Source organism: Podarcis cretensis (genome assembly GCF_951804945.1).
Source record: "Podarcis cretensis genome assembly, chromosome: 1".
Taxonomy (NCBI): domain Eukaryota; kingdom Metazoa; phylum Chordata; class Lepidosauria; order Squamata; family Lacertidae; genus Podarcis; species Podarcis cretensis.
Window position 1 is genome coordinate 50,329,678 of NC_137170.1, and position 26,947 is coordinate 50,356,624.

The 26,947-nt window shown below is 38.8% G+C and overlaps 1 protein-coding gene and 1 long non-coding RNA gene across 22 annotated transcripts in view; one reads left to right on the plus strand and one right to left on the minus strand.

Annotated features, from left to right (window-relative positions):
* On the plus strand, window positions 1-26,873 carry LOC307202879. The gene is made up of 3 exons (XR_013833042.1): window positions 1-69; window positions 21,415-21,520; window positions 26,643-26,873. It is a non-coding gene; the product is annotated as an uncharacterized lncRNA (long non-coding RNA).
* GPHN (gephyrin) overlaps window positions 1-26,947 on the minus strand; it is a 234,508-nt gene that overhangs the window by 109,519 nt on the left and 98,042 nt on the right. For 16 of the 21 annotated variants that reach the window (XM_079951142.1, XM_079951123.1, XM_079951140.1 and 13 more), the window contains exons 5-6: window positions 23,023-23,061; window positions 5,374-5,468 (exon numbers count right to left, since the gene is read on the minus strand). In XM_079951142.1, coding sequence (XP_079807268.1) covers window positions 5,374-5,468; window positions 23,023-23,061 — 134 coding nt within the window. The remainder of the gene's footprint in view (window positions 1-5,373; window positions 5,469-23,022; window positions 23,062-26,947) is intronic. The other 5 variants (XM_079951126.1, XM_079951138.1, XM_079951131.1 and 2 more) reach the window with 1 other exon arrangement.

The window sequence follows — 26,947 nt, forward strand, 5'->3', positions numbered from 1 at the left end:
AGCAGGGTTCCAATTTCAGAAGTATTATTGGTCGGGAGAAAAGGACTTGGAGAAAGGGAGTGTGGAACGGTAAGCAACAAGGCGAGGTTTTGTACTCCTCACCCATGCATCCCTTTGCTTTTTAAAAAAGAGATACCCCTTCTCTTTCTATATGGGGGGAACTTATTTAAATTTAAGGTCATCACCACCTTGCATACTGTTTTCGTCTCCCTCTCGCACAGCTACTCTTATTTACACAAGTACACCCTTCACTCCCATCTCTGTATTCATACATACACAAATCCATCCACACACATCCACATTCCCTACAACCATTTCATTCTCCCCATCACCCCCTTTTTCTGCTCTCCTCCCCCTTCTATCCCCCCTGCCTGTGGCAATTAGGCTTAGAGGGAGAAAACTCCCGTGGGCATCAACAGGAGCTTTTTCTGTTTAACTGCTGTGCAAATATAGTTGTTGGTGGGGGTGGCAATGCACGGGTGAGGGTTAGCCTCTTTCCAGTTGCCATTCCCATGAAAACTGCCCGCCCATATGACAATGGGAACTCTCTGCCTTCTAACATCACATGACAATGAGCAAGGCCAACAAGAGAATATCCAAGGCAAATCCAAAGGCTCTACAGATTGGCTCCTCTATGTGATATGGGCAGATCTGTGTTTAAAGCCCACCCCCATTTTAGAGTACTTCAAGAATAGTCTTTGTTCCTCAGTGATATTTCAAAGTCTTATGAGATTTACAGTTAATTAAGCTGCTTAACGGACACATTACGCACAATCCCAATCACATTCATACACAATGACAATTTCACTGCCACTTTGGCGGCAAGGAGGAGAATAAAGATAATCCAATGCTTGAATGGTACAATGAACTGTCTAGTTTTGGAAATGAGTCTACTTTTAATTCATTTAACATTTCCCCCTTTTAACTGCAAAAATTAGAAATACAATAAAATAATGATAGGGAAGAAACCCAATGAACAACATTATTTGCTAGTCTCTGCCATGGAAAGAGCAGAAACACTAACTTTTATAGAACACTCATAATGTGTTCTTGTTGAATTATTTATACTTAAATATTTCATTTTACAATTCATCTTGAAAGCTACATGTGACCACCTAATCTCTGTTCCCCCACCCCATCATAATTATGTTCAACTCAAGAGAGGCACAGTATCAATTTTCTCTAATACAGACTTCCTCAATTTGGTGCTTGATGGTTTGAATGATGAACTCCCATCATTCCCGACGACTGGCTGATGGAAACTGTAGCCAGAAATATCTGGGCCTGGGGGACACCAGGCTGGGGAAGACTGTTCTAACAAATACTTAGTAAAGTGAATTTCCTTGATATCTCACGAACATGAACCAAGTCAGTTATACCTGTGTCATGTACAGACAGGCCACAGTCCCATGACAACGACAACACATGTGCATCCACTTATGCAGCCTCTGGCATTAAAAAAATAAACCTTCTTAGCAACTGCTCTTATTGTTGTTATAAAGTTGTTATAAAGCAGTTGTTATAAAGAAAGCTGGGAGTTTAGTGGAAGCAAAGTGAGAGAAAAATTCTCATAAAAATACAGGGATATGTACCAAGCTTTGTTCTTTGCTAGTTTTGGGACTTATGAAATGACTATAAATAATTTATTTTATTATGACTAAATTATTCATTTTTATTTATTTTCTATATTTATAGGAACCGTGTTTATGTATGTTCTCTGTTGAATACTGCTTACAAGCTAATTAATGAGCAAGTTTCATGCCATCTTAAGAAGATTACATTAGAAGTTAATTTATTTCAGGGGAAACTTACAATACAGTCCTTTTCTGGATTGTGTCTATGATAAGAAAATCACTGCTAGGTGAGGGTTACTGAATGAAAGAACAAGCCAAGAAGTTGCTAGCAGCCATTAATTCACTAGACAGCCTTAGGCAAGTCAGCATTTCTCTGCATCAGCTGAAGTAGTGTATAGAAAGTGCAATGTTTTTATACATGCAGATTCACAAGAAAGTTTCAGAATAAGATCCTTAACCAGATTTCCCCCTACCAAACACCAATTTTTACCAATACTAACCAATCAAAATGTCATTTTTTAAAACTTAAATCAATATTAGCATTTTAAGAATTAGACACCTATGCCAGTTCAACTGTACATAGAGTGACAAAGAATGTTACCCTAAATATAGCACTGAAGATAATTTTCTAGGAAATGTACCACCATGTGCCACAAGTTACACTATTTTTGGAAAAAACTGTTGTAGATCTAAAAGACACTATACACAAAAATGGTAAGAAGCAGTGCTAACAAACATATGCTGACAGCAAAGGTCTATCTTTGAAGGGTGAAGTGCTTAAGGTCTCAAGCAACAAAAGCACTGGAAATCTGTAGCCAAAACATGTTTTCAAAATGCATTACTGTTTAACCATTCCACATAGCTATTTCAAGCATTTTAAACATTAGTTCTTATAATCTGATGTGGGGAGAGAACTTCCAGCCCATGGGTCAAATCTGGACAACGAGGTCTCCCCATTTGGCCGCAAGGCTGTTTTGGCCAAGCCACATCCACCTGCCTTGTACCTGACATCATAAATGTCAAGGCTTGGCCAGCTGGTTGCCAGGTGCTTCAGAAGCTCTGAGCAAAGCATTTTGCAAGCCCTGAGTTCATCACTTGCCAAGTCCCAAGTATAGGGCTTTGCAAAGCTCATTGACGGTTGTTGGGAACTTGGGAAGTGCTGTGCAAGGGCCTTTGCAAGCACTCCCAATTTACAGTGTCTACCAAACCCCTTTTGGCCAAGTCATATATAGATGGGCCTGCTTTTGCTATCAGCTAAACATTAGGAAGAACTTTTAGATGGTAAGAGCTGCAGGACAGACTCCCTCCAAAGATGGTGGACTCTCCTTTATGGGAGGTTTTGAAGCAGCAGTTGGATGGCAACCCATCATGCATGCTTCAGTTGAGGTTCTTGCATTGCAGGGGGCTGGACCACATTACCATCACGGTCCCTTCTAACTCTACAATTCTAGGATTCCATGATAGAAGTCTATTGGTATCTGAGTAACACTGATCCCATCCAATACAAGTGATGAGGTTACTTTAAAACAGTATCTTCCAAGCAGGGCATCTTTCCATGGCTATTGCAAGATGATACTATGCCACAGCCTGTTAGGCCATGGAAGCTTAGCAAGTTCTTTATAGGTTTCAAAAGAGTTTTGGCAGTGACGTGCAATTGTATTTGAAAGCACCTTCATTTTCAAGTTGTTAGATTTCAGTTGCTCTTGTGGTCAGGAAGTGCAAGAGTAGAATCCTCCACAACATATTGAAAGATTGGAACAGTCTCTCTTGGCTGATCAATCCTCATTGGGTTTGGTGATGTCACCAGCTGTCTACACCTCTTCTTATGAGAACATCAGACAGAAAGTGGGCTAGATTAGCAAAATTTTCATCCATGGCAATACATTATCTCCATATCTGCAGTAGCTGCACATCAAGCACCCCACCAAGTTGTATTGGCCCCTTCAAATATGTTTGAGGGGATTGTGTAGCAGCCTTTGTAGAATACACTTCAATGTAATAATCAGAAATGACACCAACATGTGTGAACATAAATTTGTGAGTTATAGTAACAAGGTGGTGAATAATTCCAGGTCCTGTTGTGATCCCTTTCAGGATTTCCATAATTCTCATATAAATTGTTCAGATTACAAAGTTTGAATTGTCACAACTGAGCATTTAAGTTCTCTAAAACTATTCCAGAATGTGGCAGCTAGACTGGTGGCTGGGAATGGCCACTGGGAGCATATAACACTGGTCCTAAAGGATCTACACTGGCTCCCAGTACATTTCTGAGAACAATTCAAAGTGTTGATGCTAACCTTTAAAGCCCTAAACTCCCTCAGCCCTGTATACCTGAAGGAGTGTCTCCACCCCCATCATTCAGCCCAGACACAGAGGTCCAACTTCAAGGAACTCCTTGCAGGTCCCTCACTGTGAGAAGTGAAGCTACAGTGAACCAGGCAGAGGACCTTCTCAGCAGTAGGGCCCTTCCTGTGGAACACCCTTCCATCAGATATCAAGGAGATAAATAACTATACAACTTTTAGAAGACCCGGTCAGATGGGTGAGGTATAAATAATAAAATGCTGTCCAGCAGTTCAAGCTGCTATGTGGTCAGAAAACCTGGCCAATCTATTACACATTATTGGTATTATCATTTTTAGCAAAATTTAGCAGCTTTTCTGACTTGTTAGGTGTTGTGAGTGACATAGTGCACCTTTGTTGTTGCCATTTGCAAAACATACAAAGTTCACACTGACTCCTTTAAGCTTCAAACAAGAGGCATCAAAACTCCAACAAAGCTTTATTTTAGGAGAAAGCAGGTAAAAATATGAAAATGAGAACTCACAGTAAGGTAGGCCTGCAGCTCCTAGCTAGAATAAACCCTCTTCTAAATTACCCAGCTTACATCACCTCCCACAATAACCAGGAAATCACTTTTAAATAAAATGTAATGGTTTGTTCATGTTCCATAGGCAATGTGCCTCAGTTTGGCAAGTCAGTATTGCACATAATTGTTACCTTTATTAACAAGAAGCAGCTTTGATGACATGGGCCAGGAACACTGAAGTTAGTATCTATATGCTGTTTATTTTATTTCATGTGGTTTTTTTGTCTTGTAACTGTTTTAAGAGGTATGGCTGTGTCTTCTATTCACTGTAATTTTGTAAGTATCTATCTGACTTAGACATTCAGTGCAATTGTAGGAAAATGTTGGCTGCTAAATATATAGTAGACTTGAAATAGCTGTGTGGGATGGTTAAAACAGTTCTGCTTTCCAAAGCCATGTTTTGGCCAATTTCCAGTGTGCTTACTGCTCTTGCCCTTATGGCACTTCACCCTTAAAATGTAAGACTACTACAGCTATTATATATTTGGTAGCACAGCTGCTTACCTTCATCTTGGTGTACAGTATGTCTAAATCAGTTCATCACTTTCAGAAATGCGACAGTTAGCCTAAAAATAGCCTATCCCGTGCCATTCACTGATATGTGACTTTGAAAATGAACTTTTCTTTGTAGGTGGCATCCACCCACACTCTCTTTGTCCCCCTACGTAAAATTGATCTGGCATGGATACCTGCTTTTTAACACACTGAAACCATTAACTCGTTTTCTAAAGTACTTTCAAATATTGGCTGGCCTATTAACATGTCAGAGGTCCCAAAAGGATAAATCAGGAGCCTCAAAAAAGTGTATCTACCTGAATCTGAAAATGATGAAGGGGCCAAGTATTAATGTATTGCTCAATGCAAACATTACACCACCTTAAATATTTCTAGAGAAATAATTCATGGTATTTTTGTTAATATTCTTACCTAGAGAGCATGCCCAGAGGTGTAACATTAAGTGATCCCATCAGCATTGCCAAGGCCATCCCTGGGGCCTCTCGTTCTATTACTTCTTTAGTAGCCTGTAATCAAAGATTAAACAGCAGACTGAGTGAAAACAACAAAAAGAAAGTAAAATTAATATAAAACTAAATAAAAACTGAAATCTCCGTCCTTTTCCTGAAGACTACGTAGCATGAATTTCAGTAGTGAATGTTACAGACTCAGGGCATATAACCAGTAAACACTTATCCACTAAGATTAGCTTCTGTGGAAGCTTGCATTACATTCCACTACAATTTCTAGGACTTTCTGCTGATCATACACTAGTCAGGTTTGCACATCAAATTAAACCATAGTTTAAAAACAAGCTATTGTTTAATGCAGTGAACTAATGCATGCTGTTGAAAAGTTCTCACTCTGTTCCTCTCCTGCTATTCTGTCACCAGGAAACAAGCCAAACTCCAAAACTTGACTCAAGTTTCTCAAGTCGGTGCCATAGCCATAATAAGAGAACAAGGGAGGTGTTAATGGCGAGTTCCGGCACCTCTTTTTCTAGAAAAATAGCACTGCTTGAGTGGCAGCAGCAGCAGGACGCGGGGGAGGAGAGGCACAATAACTTCTCAGCAGTATGCACCAGTATGCTTACATGAAACCATAGCTTGTTTTAAACTAATGTGACATATGAATGAGGCCAACGTATCTGTTTATGCAAAAGTAAGTCTAAATAACTATAAGGATGCTCAATTAACATGACATTTAGTTTGCGAATGGTTAACAACCATTGGCCACAAAATACTTAAGCCATGCAAATAATAGATTTGATTTGCTCATAGCCTCACCTGGCCCAGTAGATTTCTCACAGAAATCTAAGTAACCTTAACAGTGCATATGGTTAATGAAAGGTAATGACTTATATAACCTTTCAAAATGATTACTATCTTTTGCCAAGAATGCATATCTTCCATCCATGACTTGCAATCAATGGTTTTCAAACCTGCTATATCTCCACTTTAGAAGCTAAGATATCATCAGCATGCTACAGTAACATTTGCCACCTACTTTGTATAAGAAATTCCTCAATTAAGGAACTACAACTTCCCATAGAGATGTCAGAAACAGTAAGAAAATATATGGGGCTGTTTTTAGAATTGAAATAATAGTATATTTTCAATTGCAGTAAACTTCTATTTTAAAAGAAAAGAAAAGCTAGGTTTAAAATTAAACCTAAACTTAATAAAATGTATTCAAAGAAGGTTAAAATTATCCTTGACCAGTCAAACCCCAAACTCTTATCAAATACAGGAATAGATAGGAAATTATGGACTGAAGGGACAAAGGAAGAAAAGGAGAAAAACACTTAAATACAACTAGATCAGATGTTTATGTGTTCTGGTTTTCTAAACAAATCCTCAGCTCAAATTCAAACCAGCAATTGGGCAAGAAGGAGAAAAGTGGCATGATGAATAAAGCTACTTGGTTTCAGGAGTGAAGACGTATAACTCCATCCCTTGTAGTGAGTCTGTTTTCTTCAAGCCTAAGCTTTAAAGCTAAACTTCTGGTGGCCTGTTAGCTTCTCCTCTCCCCGGTAAAGGCAAATACAATTAGCTATCTCTTGGACTAAGGGGGAAGTCCACTACTTATGTGCTGGAGTCATCTGTGTGGGAGGGACATTTTTTGGCTGCAGCCCAAACAGAAAGTAGGCAGCATGAGTCATCCTGAGGTTCACTCTGACACCTCTCCCCTTGCTCCAGGTTTCTGGACTGTATTACCTCTGCCCTATGTTGCATACTTAAGCAGCCAGATCCTGGCTCTCTCCTGCATGAAATACATTAGGTCATTTCCAAACTGTGAATGTTCCTATGTTTCAGTTCATTAGTCTTTGATATTGAAAATGGTGTCTTTCCCCTGAGACCATAAACTTAAGCTGTTTCACTTGTTTGGGAGGTAGGGAAATTGCAAGTTGTTGAATTACTTAACATTTTTAGGGGGAAAATTCTAACGAGATTCTAAGACCCAGTTCACATGTAATGCTCTCAAAGGTAGGCCTATCCTGTGGAAATTGGAACTTTATAGACCATATAATATGCTATATTGGGGCTGTGGCTCAGTGGGAGAGCATCTGCTTTACATTCAGAAGGTTCTAGGCTCAAATTATGACATCTCCAGATAGGGCTCGGAATTTTCCTAGCCTGAAGCCATGGGTAGACAATGCTAGTCAGCAATACTGAGTTAGACAGAACAATGGCCTGACTTGGCTTTCTGTCTTCCTAATACCACTGGCAATGACATGCCAATGACATCAATCATTAGGTGAGCGTTTGCAAAATGAGTTGACAATTTTTACAGATTCCTATGGGAAAAAATCTAATGTGCTCCTGACCACAGAATTCTGACCCCCCCCCCAAAAAAAAACCTCCCCAAGAAACCTCAGAAAAAAGCTCTCTGATTTGTCCAGTTGCTCCCCTTCCCGCAGCTAACTACAGAAGTAAAAAAAATCTGAATCTGTGCTGTGTATGGTGAGGTTTGGGTACTAATTCCTAGTGTTCAGATAAGTGAATTTTCCCATAGCAAACTTTCATAAAGTGGGACCGGCGTGTACAGGGCCCTCCACTTATGCACATTCCACTCACACGTGCCTGCATTTATGCAGGCCGTCGCTAAATAAATAAATAGGCCTTCCCTTGGCCAGGGCTGCTGCCTGGAAGTTGCTTGGGGGCGCTGTCTGAACGAGGGAAGGTGCCCTTCAATCAACTAGCTGCACAGGGCAGGAGGCGCCTTCTCCCGGCACCTGCTGCTCCGCTGTACATCTGCACCCCAATCCTGGCACCATTTCTACTGGGCGTCCTCCTCAGCCAGCCACTGCCATGTGCACTGGCTCCCCTCAGGCAAGCAGGCAGGCCCAGGCACTCACAGGTTGAGTGATTTTCAGAGCAAGTCTCTCTCTCTCCTCCCCCTTCCCTGCACACCCTCTCTATTAAAGTGGAGTCCTCCCCACTTTTCACAATTTCAGTTATGCATGTGGGACCCCGGAACATAACTCCTGGGTGAGTGGGGGACAGGACATGCCTGCAGTGTAAACTTTGGTTTTAGGAGGTTGTTTTTCAGTTATACAGTTTTTAAACACAATATTAATTAACACTGAAAGTAATGGAAGTATGTCCTGGGTAGCAGACAGAAAAAAAGAATAGTAAAAATGACCATAATAAATAAAATTGGAACCATTTTCTTTAATAGTACTTAACATTTGTATAGTGTTTTCACTAAATGCTTCATTTGTATAGTGTTTTCACTAAATGCTTGCATTATATAATTGCAATCCTTTCAAACAATCCTGCAAAATATGTCAGTATTATTACTTCTAATGTTGTGCATAGGGACTAAAGCTGGGAGGGAGTAGTTGTCTAAGTTAGGTTCACTTAGTGATTTCATGGTGGAGGTGAGGTTTAAACAAAGATTTTCATAGTTCATCTCTTACCCACTATAGCCATCATACTACATCAGCTTTATACCAATTTTATCAGTAAAATGGAGGTTGCAAAACAAATTATAAAGTCCAAATGCTTTCACAGCTTTCCCTCTTTGAAATAAGGGATAGATGGAGGGGAAACAATTTGGTTGGTACAGACAGTTGCACAATGTAGACTTTACCCCACTGGAGCAAGCCATCATTTTTAATGGAACTACTCTGTATAACAAAACTACCTCATTGTATCCATCTATGTAAGCATAAGTTATAATTTCTGAGGAACACAGAGATTACATTCTGAACATGATCAGATTTCATATTTGAGCAAGTTGAATAATTTACCAACATCAATCAACTAACATTAACCAACTATCAAATAGAAAAGCAGTATCCCCATCACTATAAAAGCAACTTATATTATCTGAATAGAATGGTGGTAGAAGAAAGGTTTGAAGATTCAAATAAAGATTCAATGAGGTTAATCCAAGGAACAATTATTGCTAATTGAAATTCACAAGACTAGTCCTGTGCAAGATTCAACCATCACAACAGAAATAATGTAAAAGTGGAGTTGCTTTAGCCATTCAGATATAATCTGCTATTGCTTTGAGAAAAAAATGTCCTTCAAGTACAATGTGCTAATGATTTTGGACTTTTATTGTTAAACACAAGTATTAAAACCTCACCTTTCTTTTTATAAATTATATACTCTATCAATACAACTCATTCATGAGATTTTCAAAAAGCGCGTCAGATTACAGAAGTTCTAATAAGATAATGAATTTCCATTTTAGCCCTCTAGAAATAACAAAGGCTACCACTCTCTGGCAGACTAGGAAGTGAAACACTAACACTACGGCCTAATACTAAGGACATTCTTATAGTTAGGTATGCTATGAAAGTACATTTCTAATCTTATCAGGATGCAAATCCTTTTTGAGTGTTCAATCTTAAAACAACAGAATATGATTTTCATTGTATATTCCAAAGTGTGTACGTGCTGCAATAAATATTTATTTGCAAAATGCATGCAAGCATTCCTTACTGTCTAAGAGGCTCTCTAGACAGTTTAATCACAAGGTAAAACTGTTTCTGGAAGGTACTGGTTTAGCCTGCAAATGGACAATGGAATGATCGCAAATGATGGAAGGCTCCCTCACAAAAAGTATTCTTATACCAAAAAAAGCAGCCTGTCAGGGAGTGAGGTTTCCTTGACATTTAATTTTATATGAAGCTATGTTACCAAGCCTTAATGTGTCCCTGATAATATGTTTAACACTAAAACACGCAGGTGGCGCTGTGGGTTAAAGCCTCAGCGCCTAGGACTTGCCGATCGAAAGGTCGGCGGTTCGAATCCCTGCGGCGGGGTGCGCTCCCGCTGCTCGGTCCCAGCGCCTGCCAACCTAGCAGTTCGAAAGCACCTCCGGGTGCAAGTAGATAAATAGGGACCGCTTACCAGCGGGAAGGTAAACAGCGTTTCCGTGTGCAGCTCTGGCTCGCCAGATGCAGCTTTGTCACGCTGGCCACGTGACCCGGAAGTGTCTCCGGACAGCGCTGGCCCCTGGCCTCTTAAGTGAGATGGGCGCACAACCCCAGAGTCTGTCAAGACTGGCCCGTACGGGCAGGGGTACCTTTACCTTTTACCTTTACTAAAACATGGATGTACCGTGGACCCTCGACTTATGTTACCTTCGGGTACTGTAACCTTTGGGTTGCGAACACGGCAAACGCGTTTGCAGAAGTGGTCCTCCAGTTACGAAATCTTCAGGATACGGCCAGGCCTCCAGAGCAGAGCCAGTTCACAACCGGGGATGCCACTGTATGTGTATTACCATGAATTTATGGTATTTTGTGATTTTGGATTAAGACCTGTGGCATACTATGAAAAGAAGGGGGCCCTGTATTACCAGGGGCAGTTAACATGAACCACAAGGGCCCAATTTCAATTCAAAATGATTTTGTTTATTATTACAAGTATCAAAATGACATCAAGGAGTAAATTGCATAATTTGAATCATCAAAATGCAGTTATCTACAGAGAATTATAGAGTTGGAAGAGACCACAAGGGTCATCTAGTCCAACCCCCAGCAATGCAGGAATCTTTTGCCCAATGTGGGACTTGAACCTACAACCCTGAGATTAAGACTCGTGCTCTACGAACTGAGCTATCCTTGGCAGTTTGTGGAAAACACTGAATGGAATGATCTAGCAGGCTGAAATGAAAAGCTAGATGCCATAAGAAAAGTCTGAATACACATGACACAGGTTTGAGCAATCCAAGGACAGAAAAGACAACAAGATTTGGAAAGTGAAGAATACAGAGAAAAATGTGTCAATAGTTATGGTTCCAAGTAGTGTAAGTTTCACAGATAAGAAGGAGACTCTGGATCTAAGACATAATCTACAATTTGTTTTGCAGATGGTGCTTTCCCTTTAATATCTTGATGTAAAACTCAATGGTGGCGGCGGGGGGCAACCTGGTTCTCTGAAACCCTCCTAAGATGATTCTGAAAAAAAGGATTTCTTCAAAAATTACACACTACAGTGGTACCTCGGGTTACAGACGCTTCAGGTTACAGACTCCGCTAACCCAGAAATAGTACCTCGGGTTAAGAACTTTCCTTCAGGATGAGAACAGAAATCGTGCTCCGGCGGCACGGCGGCAGCAGGAGGCCCCATTAGCTAAAGTGGTGATTCAGGTTAAGAACAGTTTCAGGTTAAGAACGGACCTCTGGAATGAATTAAGTACTTAACCCGAGGTACCACTGTACTTGTAGTTTCTGACTAAGCCAAAGAAAGCAAGAATGTGGAAAAGAGGCAAAGGAACAGAGGAGAAAGGGAATCAGCTACAGTTGAAGGAATCTGTTTTTGTGGACATCCCACACACTGAGGCAGGAAGATATTGGGAGTTCTGTAAGTGAAACAGAGGTGGTATATACTATCATTAATAGATGCAAATAATTCCTGACTAGTTTACTAGAGGAGGCAATGCTGTTATTGGCAGGGCAAAATGATGGCCAAATGCTAGGGTTGTATGTTTTAGAAGAAGCTGTTACTGTTTCTTCTCACTCCCCTCAGGGCAAGATGATCCTTCAGATGCCACTATGGTGGCAGTTGGGGGAAGGAGGGTCACTCTGGGAGCTGGATGGTGGCAACTCTCAAGCTTCTTCTTTTTCAACTCCCCTCAGGGAGCATTTTTAAAACTATCCAAGTTGGTGGCTATCTGTACATCTTGTGGGAGAGAGTTCTGTAGTTTAACTATGCATTGTTTAAAGAAGTACAGTGGTACCTTGGTTTACGAACTTAATCCGTTCCGGAAGTCTGTTCTTAAACCAAAACCTTTCTTAAATCGAGGCATGCTTTCCCTAATGAGGCCTCCTGTCGCCGGTGCCCTTCCACCGTTCAGATTCCGTTCCTAGACGGAGGTAAAGTTCTCAAACTGGGACACTACTTCCGGTTTTGAGGAGTTCATAAACCGAATTGTTCGAAAATAGGACTGTTCTTAAACCGAGGTACCACTGTACAAATCTCGGTTGTCGAACATAATCCGTTCCGGAAGACCGTTCGACTTCCGAAATCTTCGACAACCGAAAACTGAAAGCGGAAGCCACAATACAATAAGGAAACTCAAAACAAAAGCTGCGTAGCACATTCGGCTTCCGAAAATTGTTCAAAAACTGGAGCAGTTACTTCCGGGTTTTTGGCATTTAGGAGCCGAAACATTCTAAAATGGAGGCATTTGGGAACCAAGGTTTGACTGTACTTCATTTTGTCCATCCTGCACTTTCCAACATTCAGCCTCCTTGGATGGTGCCTAGCTCTATATGACAATGCATAAATTTAGACCTCTGTCATCTCCCTCCCTCTTAAAAAAATGTAACTTTGCCTCATTTCATTCCAACTCCTTGATCATTTTAGTTGTCCTTTTCTGAACCTTTTCCAACTTTTTTGTTTTCTGGTACAACCGTAAAATGTGGGAACATGAGTAAGAGACATGTTTAATATTCTATCTAAGAAATTTTATTACAAACATTAAGGAAGAATTGCCATTTATAAAGGAATCTTGTAGCAGAAGTTTAGTTAAAGAGTAAGGGTGGGATTTACAATGAATGAGTCCTATCAGAACAAGCCCTATGCTCCTCCCACACACACCCCAGTGCCCCCAAAATTGGCTAGGGGAGGATCAAAATAACCCCCAGAACAGCACAAAGTGGGAAAAGAGGGGTATCATTCCATCCAGCAAGCTGCAATGCTTGTTCTAATGGGGCATTCATCATGGCACAATATTGAATTCCACTCTAAACTTGCATGTATGTGTGTATTTAGAATATCCCACTATATAGTCTCAAAAACTTTTTAAAAAATGTACAATTCAGCTATATTTGAAAAAAGAAGATTTGCATATGTAAGAAACAATATGGTACCAGGTTTATTCAGGCAACGTTTTTTGCCATCAATTGTGGTCTCCTGTGGTGTTGTCAGGCTACAGCCCAGATGTTCTATGAGGATCTTTTGTTATATGATTTTTCACAGGCTACAAATAGCTCTCAGATGCAGTTTCCCCAAGCTAGATCACTGAAACTCTCTGCCCATGGGTTTTGGAAAAATTACTCTGGATTTTATCTATTTAATGATAATTGTTGATGAAAGCAATTTTTGGGGCATGAAAGCTCCTTCATTAAGGTCCTCAGAATGATGATCAAGTGATTTGATCCAATCATGCTATCACAAGGAGGCACTACACAAAATGGAAAGAATTCACACTTTGCTTCAGAGCCTACTGAGAAAATCCAAAATTTAACAAGATACAAAATGTATTTACATGAATTGTCAGAGTCTGACAAGTATGAAAGACTCCTGAGTAAGCTTTGCAGCTGAAGACAATTTTGTTTCAGTAAGCTTTTCCACCTGAATGAAAATATCTCTGCTTTATGTGTTCATTTTGTATTGTTTTAAACGCAGCTTTAGTTAAATTTTGTGCTGAATGTTTTTTAAAAAAACTATTTTAGCTTGCTTTTTTAATTGTATGTAGTGACATTGCCTTGAGTTGCATGTAAAAGGCAATTTGTAAATTAAACAACAACATATTCATACATCTGTTATATAATGTATGCTAATGGGGTTCTGAATCTCCTAATTATCAGTTACATGAACTGCAGCTATCTGCCTCAGAATGCTCCAGTAGGTAACCAAACCTGGTCTAAACAAGGATTTAACAATACACTGTACACATAATTTGTAATGCACATACAAGGATATTATTCCTCACTCTTCAAGTAATGAAATGCTTTTCTAAGCTTTTCACAAACACTTCTACCTTAATTTATGTACTAAGATCCCTCTTCTTTGTCCTTGAGCAGAATGACACTTTGAAGAGGGTGCTAGTACAAGATACAAAAGAGCTCCATAAACAATGATCCTGCAGCCCAGGGAGCCCTTCAATAGAATTCAAGTCAGGAAAAAAATGACCTTGACAAATAGCCTTAGCTAGCAGGCATTGCAATTATTAAATATGTATAGGCTATGGAAGACTAAAAATGGAAAGGACAGCGAGCTCAGATAAGCAATTTTATCCTATATGTGACATTAAATATAGTGACTGTAGAGGAGGTATCTGTATCTTTGTCCTGTAGTAGAATTATTCTTATGCCAGATCTCTAAAGGATGTCCTTTGGAAGAAGTTAGGTATTATTGCCCCTTAACAAAACAGAATTATCCACTTTCACCCACAAAAGCTAGTGCTTTATTTCACAAAAAAGGCTGACACAATAAAAAGTAGCAAAATTCCAACTAAACACGTCTCAGTCCTGGTAAATCAGAATGAGAAGTTCCATAGGTACATAAAGACTGCATGGACATCACATTAATCAAATAGTTGGACAACTCATTGATGTCAAAAGGTCTTAATTTGAGGTAGGGTTCTAAAAATAAAAGGGGAAAGAAACTCATCCAGGGCAACCCCTGAGATCAGGAAAACATAGTTTCAGTGTAGTGCATTGGGTTGAGGACATGAAAACAGTTACACAGGGAATGGCTCTGCAAAACGTTAGAGGGGTACAGATAGGAACTGGTTAATGTTAGCCTATTAACTGTCTGCACTACAGAGAAAACAGGAACTCACAAAGGCCTTGTATACATAAAGATGGGGTAAAATGAAGGCAGATAAGAGAACTGGGTGAGGAAACTGTTCTTCTACTACTACCAGACCCTCCTAAGAAAAGCTTGCTCAGTCTTTGCATGTGTCAGATAATATGTTCACATTATGGTTTTTTTTAATCTCCCAAGTTTATACCTTATAAAGATACACATTGTATATTACTGATAGTATTCCAATCAATGGCCTGTGTCTGTTACTCTAAATTATACCCACCTGGTTTTCTATTAGTAATTTGTCAAATGAGTTTTATCCATCATTTTGACTTTCACTGCAGAACACTGGGGACAGGGATGGGTAGAAGATAAAGCATTTGCCTCTGCTTCTAGCTCCAGTCTTAACAAGTTCATTTATTTATCTGCATATAAATTACCAGAGGGATATGTGAGTCACTATATTAATACTGTGCCAATACACAAAAACTTGAAATATGTTGCCTAAGTTCTATTTGATTAACTACTTTACATACCGGTAATCTGTGCTCCGATTTCTTCATAGACTTAGCAACCAATTGTATCTTACACAGTTAGTTTGTTAAACTACATGAAACAAAAGTAGAGGAAAGTTTGAGATCAGAAGAACTGAATACACTGCAGGGGAACTGAGATACTGAATGAAGAGACTGAGCCATAATGAGTATAGAAAGTGAGCAAGCTGTGAAATTGCAACTATTACTTAACTGCCAGTTTAGAAGAGTTACAAGTAAAGACTGGTAATGCTAAGGTTTGACGACAACAATGTCATTATGTGACCTCAATCAAATAGTGTATTTTAGGTATTTCTGCTTTAACTGTCATTGCTTACAATGTGACTCATTGACATATAGCTGAACAAAACTTTACACAGGCTTTTCTCCTCTGTCTGTTGCACAAATGGACTGAGTACCACCCCTGAACTATGGATGCCACTGAGGCAATGTCCTTTGCAACTGTACAGTGCAAACTGATTAACATCACAGTAGTTTCACATTTCGGAAATTCTTAAAAATACTAGGGACCAATTCAGTTCCCCACAAGTGTAGCATGGGTTGAGGTTCCCATAAAATTACAGTGGTGCCCCGCAAGACGAATGCCTTGCAAGACGGAAAACCCGCTAGACGAAAGGGTTTTCCGTTTTGGAGGTGCTTCGCAAAACGAATTTCCTATGGGCTTGCTTCGCAAGACGAAAATGTCTTGAGTTCCTGCGGGGTTTTTTTCCTCCCCTCCCCCTTTTTCTAAGCCGCTAAGCCGCTTATCAACTGATCCGCTAAGCCGCTAAACCGCTTATCAGCTGATCTGCTAAGCCGCTAAGCCGCTTAACAGATGATCCGCTAAGCCGCTTATCAGCTGATCCGCTAAGCCGCTAAGCCGCTTACCAGCTGATCTGCTAAGCCGCTTATCAGCTGATCCGCTAAGCCGCTTATCAGCTGATCCGCTAAGCCCCTAAGCCACTAATAGCACTAATCCGCTAAGCCGCTAATGGGCTTGCTTCGCAAGACGAAAAAACCGCAAGACGAAGAGACTCGCTAGATTCCCTACCCCTCCATTCCCCACCCTAGTTGCTTGTATACACTAACACATAAAGGTTGATGAGCAGGTGCCACTACTGGCCATCAAGAGAAAGTCTTGGTTTACCTGTCATGTACCTTCATCCAACCCTCAACCAAATGACTCATGCTCCAATCCACACAGGCTTTACATTTCCCTAGTGGCCATTCACTCTGTCTGCATGCATAGGCTCCATTTTGCCCATGTGAATCATTTGCATTCAAGGTGGTCAGGATCATATACAATGAGTTATTTTTTTAAGTATAAAATTACTACAGAATGCACAATTATCTTTTGCACAAATGCAAACATTATCTGGAAATAACATAATGGCATCTAATGTAAATGAGATGTCAAAGAACCATATATCATCAAAACTAATCATGTAGAAAAAGGTGGAATCATAATATATCAATACAATGTGGACAATGGGAAGGAACAAGTTTATTGGTGAATTGTGGAATGAGTTTTGAACTATAGAAAAGTAAAAACTGTGGGAGGGGAAGTACAATAGCGCAAAAGACAAGTCACTAAAGGCACAAAAAATATTTTAATAGTAACTGCTCTTATTATTTTCTGTTTCAAAAATAGAACACTCTAGGAAAAGAGACTAAAGCCATTTCAAACCTTAGACAAAACCCACAAATATATTTGAGAAAAGGTGAAACAGATCAAGTGAAAGGGGGATAGTTCTAAATATGTGTTTGATTTATTGTTAGGTAGGTGCTACTGATCTTAAGTTCTAAAAGAATACATACATTTATTCCTGAAACCTAAAAGTGGATATACAATGATGAATAATGCTGGATTTGCCAGAAAAATATAAAAGGTAATTCCTAGAAAGTCTATAGATATTAACACTCATTTCAAATTTGAAGTATGCTTTCTGTTTTGGCTCTTTTCCTTAAACACAATGGGAGTGATTGTGAACCACCCTAGGCATTTTTAATTGAAAGGTGGTGCAGAAATGTTTTAACTACAATACATAAAATACACAAACATGGATCTGGTAGAGAAAAGATGCTTATACAACTCTCCTATGGGGGAAAAATCTATTATGTTCACATGTGTACCACTTCCAACAGGGAAATGTACAAGCGCTCTTAAACATTAGAGAGGCACATAAAAGAATGCAAGTCATTCATACTTTGTTTCTGTGATTGTCAGAATGTAGAAAGATTTTGCAAAAGAAATGAGTCTCCGCTAGCAACTGTTGCATTTGATTCCTATATTGTACAACATTGAAACTCATCCGCAAAAAAGCCCTCACACTAGTGGACAAAGTACATTGGCTACAGCCCATTGTGTTGAACATTCTGTGCTGCGTAACACAAATTGATAAGGACTGAAATCCAGATAAATTTATAATTCTTTCCTATAAAAAACTGAGTATTATTTAAGTTCTGTTTCTGCAGTCAGGCAAGCAAGAAGAACAGTTTTTCATGCCCTTAAGTGGCACCATAAAAGTCTAGGGCTGTGCCTGTTTTGGTAGGTCAAACATTTTGCATGGTCTAGTAAGTTTATTAAAGCCAATTAGAGTTTAAACATGAATCCATAAACCTTTAGAATAGTTTATAGTTCAGACAGTTTAAAAACTCATGTTGTAATTTATTCAGAGTGGGTTCTCCACTACTTCAGGTGTTTTCCAATTCTTTACCGCCTCCTGGCGGCCGCACACACACGCCACGGGGCGTGTTGACGTCACACCCACAAGCCGGGGGACATCCGCAAGATATGTCAGAACGTCCTGCGGATTGTGTGAGTGACATCAGCACACTGCAGGGTGTGCACGCACACCGTGGGGCATGCCTTCATCATGCGTGCATGCCGTGGGGTGTGTGTGCATGGTGTGATGATGTTGCAGCCCTGGGCCGCCTCAATTGTGAGGGCTGTGTTGTGTGATGATCACACATTCAGGTTTTTTTGCTCTATTATCTGCATGCATGTTATCTAAATTCCTTCTGTATATAGATCGTAGTTGTGATAAATTCTGAAATGTGTAAAGTGACCCTGAGAACTTTATTACCAGTATACCTCTTGGCTGTGACTTGCTACTGCTCAAGTGCTAGGTTGCTTTTGTGGACAAAAGGAATGCTTTAGGTATTCTCCAGCTGGGGATTCTCCAACTGGCATTATAATCCTTCTCTCCATCACTGTTTACTATAGTAAGCAGGGGAGGCTTAGTTGAGAGTTTGCAGATACTCTCTCATCTGAAGAGGCCTTCTTCAGACTACCTTGGGACAGTTTGGTGACTGAGCAGGTGGGAGGGCGGATATATATGATCTATATATATTGTGTGGTGATGAGTAATTACCTATTATTAATATGAGATGTCAATATAGTTATTTTTTTAAAAAAAAACAACAAGATTGCTCATACTGAACTTTTAAGTTCAGCTTTAAATAGTATTATTTCCACTTCACTACCGACACTTCAGTGGTATAAAGTAAGCTGCACTGATGATTCAAAGGCTTAAAACAATCTCTAAAACGTTTGCAGAATGATCACCTATATTTCACGAAAATACTATAAATGATATCAACAAAAACTACCACCACCACGACGCAAAACAACTCTAGTAACCACAACTATGTTTGAGTGGAGGCAATATGGATACAAAATTGTCAAGAACAACAACTTCAAGCATGCTTTGTCTAACACTTTGAAAACAACACATGTTGGATAAAATATGTACATGCTTTTGATCCCATGAGCTTTGCAGGAAGCACATTGCTAGGGAGAGCAGAAGTCATGACTTGGCAAAATGAGATCTACCTGGTTAGAGGGGAAAGAACAATCTTTATGAGGCCAAAAACTGAACTGACTACATTTGATGTTCTACCTTTATCTAACTTACAAAAAATATTGTAAGACCTCAATGGTCCTATTGCTACAATCTGTATGGCTAAATCCTATTCCATAGAGTAGGGCTCAGATGAAGATAATGCCCTGAATCACACACCATTTCATTTTTGAATAAATAAATAAATACTTGGTTAAAGAAAATCACAGAAGTCCACATATCAGCAAGATTAAATCTTTGAAGCCTCATGAAGATCAGATAACCAATAAAATTTTTGTACTGTCAATAGATATGCCAGCAATGATACAAACATTTTCCACATACAAAATGGAAACTGATTCAAAGGTATAAATTAATTTTCTAAGTTTAATGAGAAATAAAACTACAACTCTGGTGCCATGTGATTCTAAAGAGCTCAGGATATTTTGTGATTACATGACAAAAAGACAAAGTGCTTATTGTAAGGATAATATAACAGAACAATAAGGGCTAAAGATACAGCTGAGAGTTTTAATTGGGGAGTTTATTTTTCAGAATTTCAAAGGTGTGTGTTTAAAAATCTGAACCTAAAACAGCTGAAATGTCCAAACTAGACCAAGATAGCATACACATGTTGGGTGTTCTTAAAAGGGGGAAAGAAAAGGAGTTTATAATAAATTAGGATTGAAAATTCTGGTTGGACTCTGGGAAACCTAAATGTTGCAAATAATTCAGTACCCTTATTTTAATTGTGGTTGCAAGAAACTAATACGAAAACCACCAGCCTTAAAAAATATTAAAAACTTTGGTTAATATAATAAGAGAAAGTTCCTTGGAAGAGATGCTAAAACAAACGAAAATTATTTTGAATGAAAGATTGTAGTTTGGCTTCAGACACTAGAGGCAATGGACTAAAATAAATTAAAATGCTACTGATAAGCACACAAGACAAAGTAGTTTTCAAAAAAGAAGAAACTGAAGAATAGAATTTCAGTTTGAATACGAGGAATGTCAGTCAAGAAAAACTGATAACATTGGGAGTAAAGTTGCAAACAAAAATAATGCAAGTTTACATTAATTGCAAAAAAATCACAGGCTTCATAAAATGAAACAAACATTGCTATTATGTTGCTAGAATGTGTGTGCATCATTCACTATTTCAGTTGAAAAGTCCATCCTATTTTATTAGTAACTTTCCTGTTGAAATCCCCCCTGATATTTCAGCAGTTACAATTTTCAGTTGAAAGAGTATCAAATAATTCATTTGCAATTAGGTTTGCCGGCTTTAAAAACAAAAACAAAAGCAGTGAATTGGATAGTATATGTTGGAAAAGTTGAAACCTAACACTTTCAGTTATACTTTTAAACTTTTACATGATGCAGGAAAGCAAATATTTGTGTCAGTTAGAATTGGATAATGGGGATTTATCTACGAGCCACTCAGTCCCATACAACACAATTTGTTGTCATTTCAAAATGCATGAAGGAGGGAGCAAAGACATTAAAAACGTGCAGAGAGCAGTGACTGGAAATTAGAGGAAGTCATGCAAAACTTACTATTTCCACTAGAATTCCTTATAATTTAAGCAACTATACAATATTCCAAGAAAACTAGCCTTCCCAGTGCTGCAAGCTCCACAAATTCTAACAAAATTCAGATTTTAGTTCATTCAGTGTGAAGCCATGAATACAAGTCTCAACTACATTCTCTGTTAGTTGGCCGGCTGCAGAAATGCTTTTTAAACTTAGGTGATAATGGGAAAGAGAGTATCAGCAACAGACATGAGTTATGTCAGCTGTGTGGAACACAGGTAGAAGTTAAGAACACAGGCTCTTAGATTTTGAAACTTATAACATAAGTGATAGTGCTGTGAATGAACATTTGAAGCTGGGATACATTTGGTACTGCACTAAGAATATTTTCAAAAGAAAAAAAGTTACTGTCTTTTAAAAAGCTGTTATCTTTTGCCAGACTCCTCAGAACTTTTTTTATAGATAGAATGTGATGGTCAAAGGTTTGCTCAGCAACACCTCCCCCTCTACAATTCTGCCATAAAATCAATACATTAAATGGAATCTTTTCTACTTTTTCTTTAGGCTAGACTACAATAAGCTGGAAGAATCACATCAGCTAAGTCAACAGTGAGATGTTTTCAGCTTTGCCCTTTATACAACAGAATGACCTGCCACATATCTAGTAATGGTGAGATAGCCATTTGTTTTGTATGTTATATAGCCGGCTTTTTTGCTCTCTTGTAATATTGGTCTCCCAAACGCTTTAAAATCAACATTGCAAAATAAATTAGGGTACACTTAACAGGGAGTCAATCAAGTAATTGAAACATCAGCCTTGCAATTCCTTCCCTCATTTATGATCATGGTCAAATTTGCTGAAACAAGAGATCCAACTTTAATCTGCCTGAGTTTGTTTCACTATCAATAAAATGATGGGATAAATAATTAACTATGTTATGTAGCCATAGTGAAATCATTTCAGTAAGTTTGGTATGAACCACTTCATAAACATAAATTGTTCTTGCTACTAATCTTTATGCATATTGTAAAGTATTTTGTTTTATGAGGTAAATAATGGAAGAAAAGACTAAAAATGAGATCCAGACTCCCTCAATCTATCTAGAGGCTGAGATTGAGTATTCTGATGAAAATAGAGAGGAATACATTTACAAAATGTGGGTATGTGAGCTTGGATAAGGGCATGTTTGAGCCAATCAGAGCATTTTTCACTTCCTCACATTTTTACTTAGATTTTCGGAAGAGTAAGCAGTAAAGAAGCAAAAAGAGGAATGGCAAACAATCAGCAGATGAGCACGATTGCATAAACACAGCAATGCTGATGTGTAATCAGATTCCGAGGGCAGCACAAGTTATATGTAAGCTAGTGGTCAAGCGGACAAGGCAGGAGGGAAAAGACAAAACAGGCAACAAGTTGATAGAGCAGTATCAATCAATCAGCAGGTCACAAAGCATCAGAACAGCAGTTCCATGAAGTCAGCAGATGCACACAGCAGCAAGGGAGCAATGCTAGCCAGTGAAAAGAGAGAAGTTCAGTTGGAGGTACTGCCTATAAGCAGTCATATACAAATGGCAGCAAGGATACATGGGTAGTACCTTGGGCAGTCTTATGCCACACAATCAGTGGTGAAGAGGACCATTCCAGGAAATCAAGCAGCAAAATAGTATATTGCAATGCCAGGCAGCCAGCAAGTAGACAAAGCAGAAAGAAAGCAATGAGCGCCATATCATTTTTTAAAAGCAGAGTTTGAAGAGGGCTGTGCCCATGAATAATCAGAGAAAGCTGCTGGCAAGGAGGAAAGAGAAGCTCTTGAACAGATTGCCAGGGCAGTGAGATGACATTATTCTTTCGGAACTAAGAATATTTTAAGTGAAAGAACCCCAGAATCTGGATGCTCATCTTCCAGTAACAGCATTAGATCAACATAGTGTATTGTGAAAATCCACAAGAGTACAGCACACAAATGGAAATGAGGCTGAGCCCTAGTGCCTGAGGGAGGCCTGGGGACCCTCCTATAAATGAAATTAAAGAATGAGAATCCACAAGGAAATTAAAGAAATGGGAACGCGTCTAAAATTGTTTCTAATAAATGATTTCAAAATAAAACAAACCAAAATACTAGCAAAGAGCTGGATTAGAAATGATTGGCTGGGATTGAAGATGTTGCTTACCCCTCTCTGGAGCCCACAAAATGGGAATGTTGGGAATTTCTGCAGCAGAAAAACAGAAGAGAAAAAGGGATTTCTGACTCCCAGGTTCAAGGAAAAGCAGGTCAATTTAGGGATGGTGACGTGCTTAGAGCACAACAAGAACTGGACAGAACCTTTGCCCATTCCCAGATGCAAACGTTTTCTGAGATTTGAGAAAGGTTTGAAAATCCCACAGCATTTTAATATCACAATCTCCCACCTCTATTCACAAAAACAACATCACTTACCTGCAGTTAGTTTTCTTCGAAGAGTTTGACGACATAGAGCCTACATATAGCGTGAGGGCATCTCTCTTGGGAACAGGTACAGGCACACACACACAAAATCAAAAAAACCTTTCAAAATGAATTGATTTAAAGAAACAGGAACTGTGCAGATGGTAGCAAGTGGCAAAATGATCTCATTAAGTGGATCAACACTTTCTTCTAAATTCAAATTTACCTTTTATTTCTTGAAATATTTATCTGTGTTTGAGGCTCAGAGTGGGATTTAGGTGAACAATAGTTTCCTAAGAAAATTAGTTACACCAGGGAGCTTTCATTCCTTCATTAAGTGGTCGCCCACAAAGAGCCACACATATGGTTAAGCAAAGTCATGCTCAGAAATCAGAAATGGACACAAGGACCCTTAAATCTGATTATATTTATATTATTAGTGAATATTCTCATAAAACCATCAGTAAAGTAATTCAATGGTGTTCATTATGTGGAAAATTGAAGGCTAAAGATTGTGTTATATCATATATTCATTTATAGCACACTAGTATGATCCATTCTTCCTACATTTTGTTCTGGAAAGGCAGTATGATTATGAATCAATGAGACTGTTTCAGCTACATGCCTGGCAAAACTACTCTTTAGGTGATAACTTTAGTTGGTGTGTCTGCTGGGAGTTAAGGTCTCTTTCTTTCTCAAAATACAATGTATATATCTGCAATATTACACAGTGCATGAGACATATGTTGGCAGAAATGTAGTTTATTTTATGTAATTAAGAGATAAAAAAATAGATCAACATACTTTCATGAAAGTATTCATTAGACAAAACTGTGCAAACAGACACACCAATGTGCACTAGGAAATAAATAAATAAATAAATAAATAAATAAATAAATAAGTGATGGTAGTGCTATCACATTTAGTCCAGTATGACAAGGAAATACAGCTGGAAAAGTAACATGCACTGTACTTTATACAAAAAACCAAAGTTGTATGCCTATTGGGTACTTTTCAGATGAAGTAGTAGACTACTTAGGAATTTATTATGTAAGAACATGAAAATTTTGTAAGATAAGAATCATGTTTGCCATATCCTGTTTGCCATACAATAATATAGCAATGGTTCGTAAGTGGAATAATTCATCAATTACTTTACATTTAAGACAGGGATCCTCTCTAATAATACTTCTTCACAGAAGTACTGCAGAAGCGAATTAAAATATATATTTCAATGCTTAGTGATGGAAACTCCAGGAGATAAGTCTGTCTTGAACCCAAGAACAAGATTTATGACTAAAAGCAAAATAAGAGCAAGTATGGATTTAAGTGTTGAAAGGATATTTTTAGAAAGTGTATGCAGACATTAATAAATGTAGTGACAGTAAGAGGATGAATGGATCCCATAACTCTGATTTAACAAAATATGGCACATTTGCTGTACCTCATATTGTGACCTAAATTAAAGTCGCTTAGAAAGGAAAACTAGCATAAACAGAAAGCCCACAGGAGAACAGAAATGTAAGTAACTAACAGACTATCATACCAAAAGCTAATTCTCTCATTGAGCATCAACTCATGAATCACAGTCACTATTCTAGATGCTATACTAGTATGTATCAATTTGCTTAAAAATAAGACATATAAAAGTAGCAGCTTTCGTAGCATGAGGCACATAAATGTTATTAAAGTCACTAGATTTTTTTTTTGAAATAAATGAATTTAGGATTCAGGTTCTAATCATTCATATTCCACTAATAAAATGAACCAATTGCAGTATGTATAACTAAGCATATGTTTCTTTAAAATGTATCCTCCTCTGCCTCCTTCTCATTGATTTGTCAATCAGCTTCTAAGCAACCCTCTCAATGCATTTTACACCTAAGAGTTAAAAATAGTTAAAAACACAAAAAAGGCAAATATGTTTAAAATGAGATTAAAATGCTAACATAGCAGACACTCATGGTAAAGACCCATTTTTAAAGCTGGGAAGGCCTGCCTGAACAAAAATGCCACTAATGGTTTCAAAAAACTGCAGATAGTAGGCCCTGTTGTATATCAGCATTAATGCTATTTTACACAATGGAGAGCCCTGCTCCAAGTTACTGCAGAACAGGCTTCTGAGATCTTTGGAATTTGCAGGAAAATTGTTCCACACACCACAGCAATCTGCTTGATCTACTAATGCGCAACAAGTATCAGAAATATGTGATATACCCATCCTGAAGGAATGTTAGAATTTTCCAGTATTATTCTGTTGCTGCAATGCAGGATTAACAAGGGAGAGATGGGTGATAAAATATTCTGAATATGGGCATGAATATCACAGCTGTGCTGTAAGACTGCATGATGATATGGTAGAACAAGCTGTATTTCCTCTGATCCGGCCAATTATAATGTGGTGCTATCACATTTCAAAAATCAGTAAATACTATTAAATGTGGGGTGGGATTCAATTAATGAGTCCCATCAGAGTATGTGCACAAGCACAACAGAAATTTAATAAATAAAATACAATAGTGTGGGAAGTATTGTTTTTGTTTGTTACTGTGCTATGTTATGAATTTTGTGTTTCTATATTGTAAACTGTTCTGTGATCCTCAGATGAAGTGTGGCATAGAAATTTAATAAAATAAATCAATAAATTTCAGTTCAGTTCAGGGGAATGCTTGCATAAACAGGTGTCTTCATGAGCCGGAGAACTGCCATCACTGATTGGGCCTCTTGTATTTTAGCAGTGAGGGCTTTCCACAACACTAGTGCCACCAGTGAAAAGCCTGGCTTCTGTGTTACCACAAGCTGGTAATCATTAGGCTGTGACAAAACTAACTGGGTTACATTAGCTGATGATAGTACCCTACCAAGCAGTGAAGAGGAAGATCGTTTTTCAGGTAACATGCTCCGGAGTTTCTTAGGACGTTGCATGCTAGTAGCAGAACCTTAAGACTGGCTTGGTGGCTAATAAGGGAGGCAATAGTGTGATAAGGAGCACCACTTACCACACGGGCTGCAATATTCTGTGCCAGCTGCATCGGGGGAGACCCATATAGAGCACATCACAGTAATCCAGACACGAGGTTATCAATGCATGTGTCACAGTGGCCAACTTAGCACTGTCCAATAAATGGCACAGTTGACATACCAGCTGAATCTGATGATAGGTGCTCTTTGCCACAGAGGCCAGCTGGGCCTCAATGGACAACGATGGCTCCAAGAGTTCCCCTAAACTGCATACCTGTGCTTTCAGAGGGAGTGCAACCCCATCTAGAATAGGCAGACTCAGCAGTGATCAAATCTGGGAACCTCTTACCCAGAGTGTCTCTGTCTTAGCAGGATTCAGTACTCGGTAACCCTATATCCTTCTAGGTTGGAGTGAAGAACACAAAACACATTAGCCTGCTTGTGGAAATGATGACCATCAGGAAAGCTATTGTGAATATGAGTAGCTGCAGATTCCAAGTAGTTTCACAAAGTTTTTGTAAGACACACACAGGTCTCGCTTCCTGAACACAATCTGTTCCTTGGAAACTGTTCGTTAGGCAAGAGTTTGCATAATGGGTTGTCAATTTCCATTGATCCCTATGGGAAAATTTCTAATACATTTATGGCCATGGAATTTTGACCCCCAAAAGTAAAACAACAGAAGAAATGTTCTCTGATTTGTCTGACTG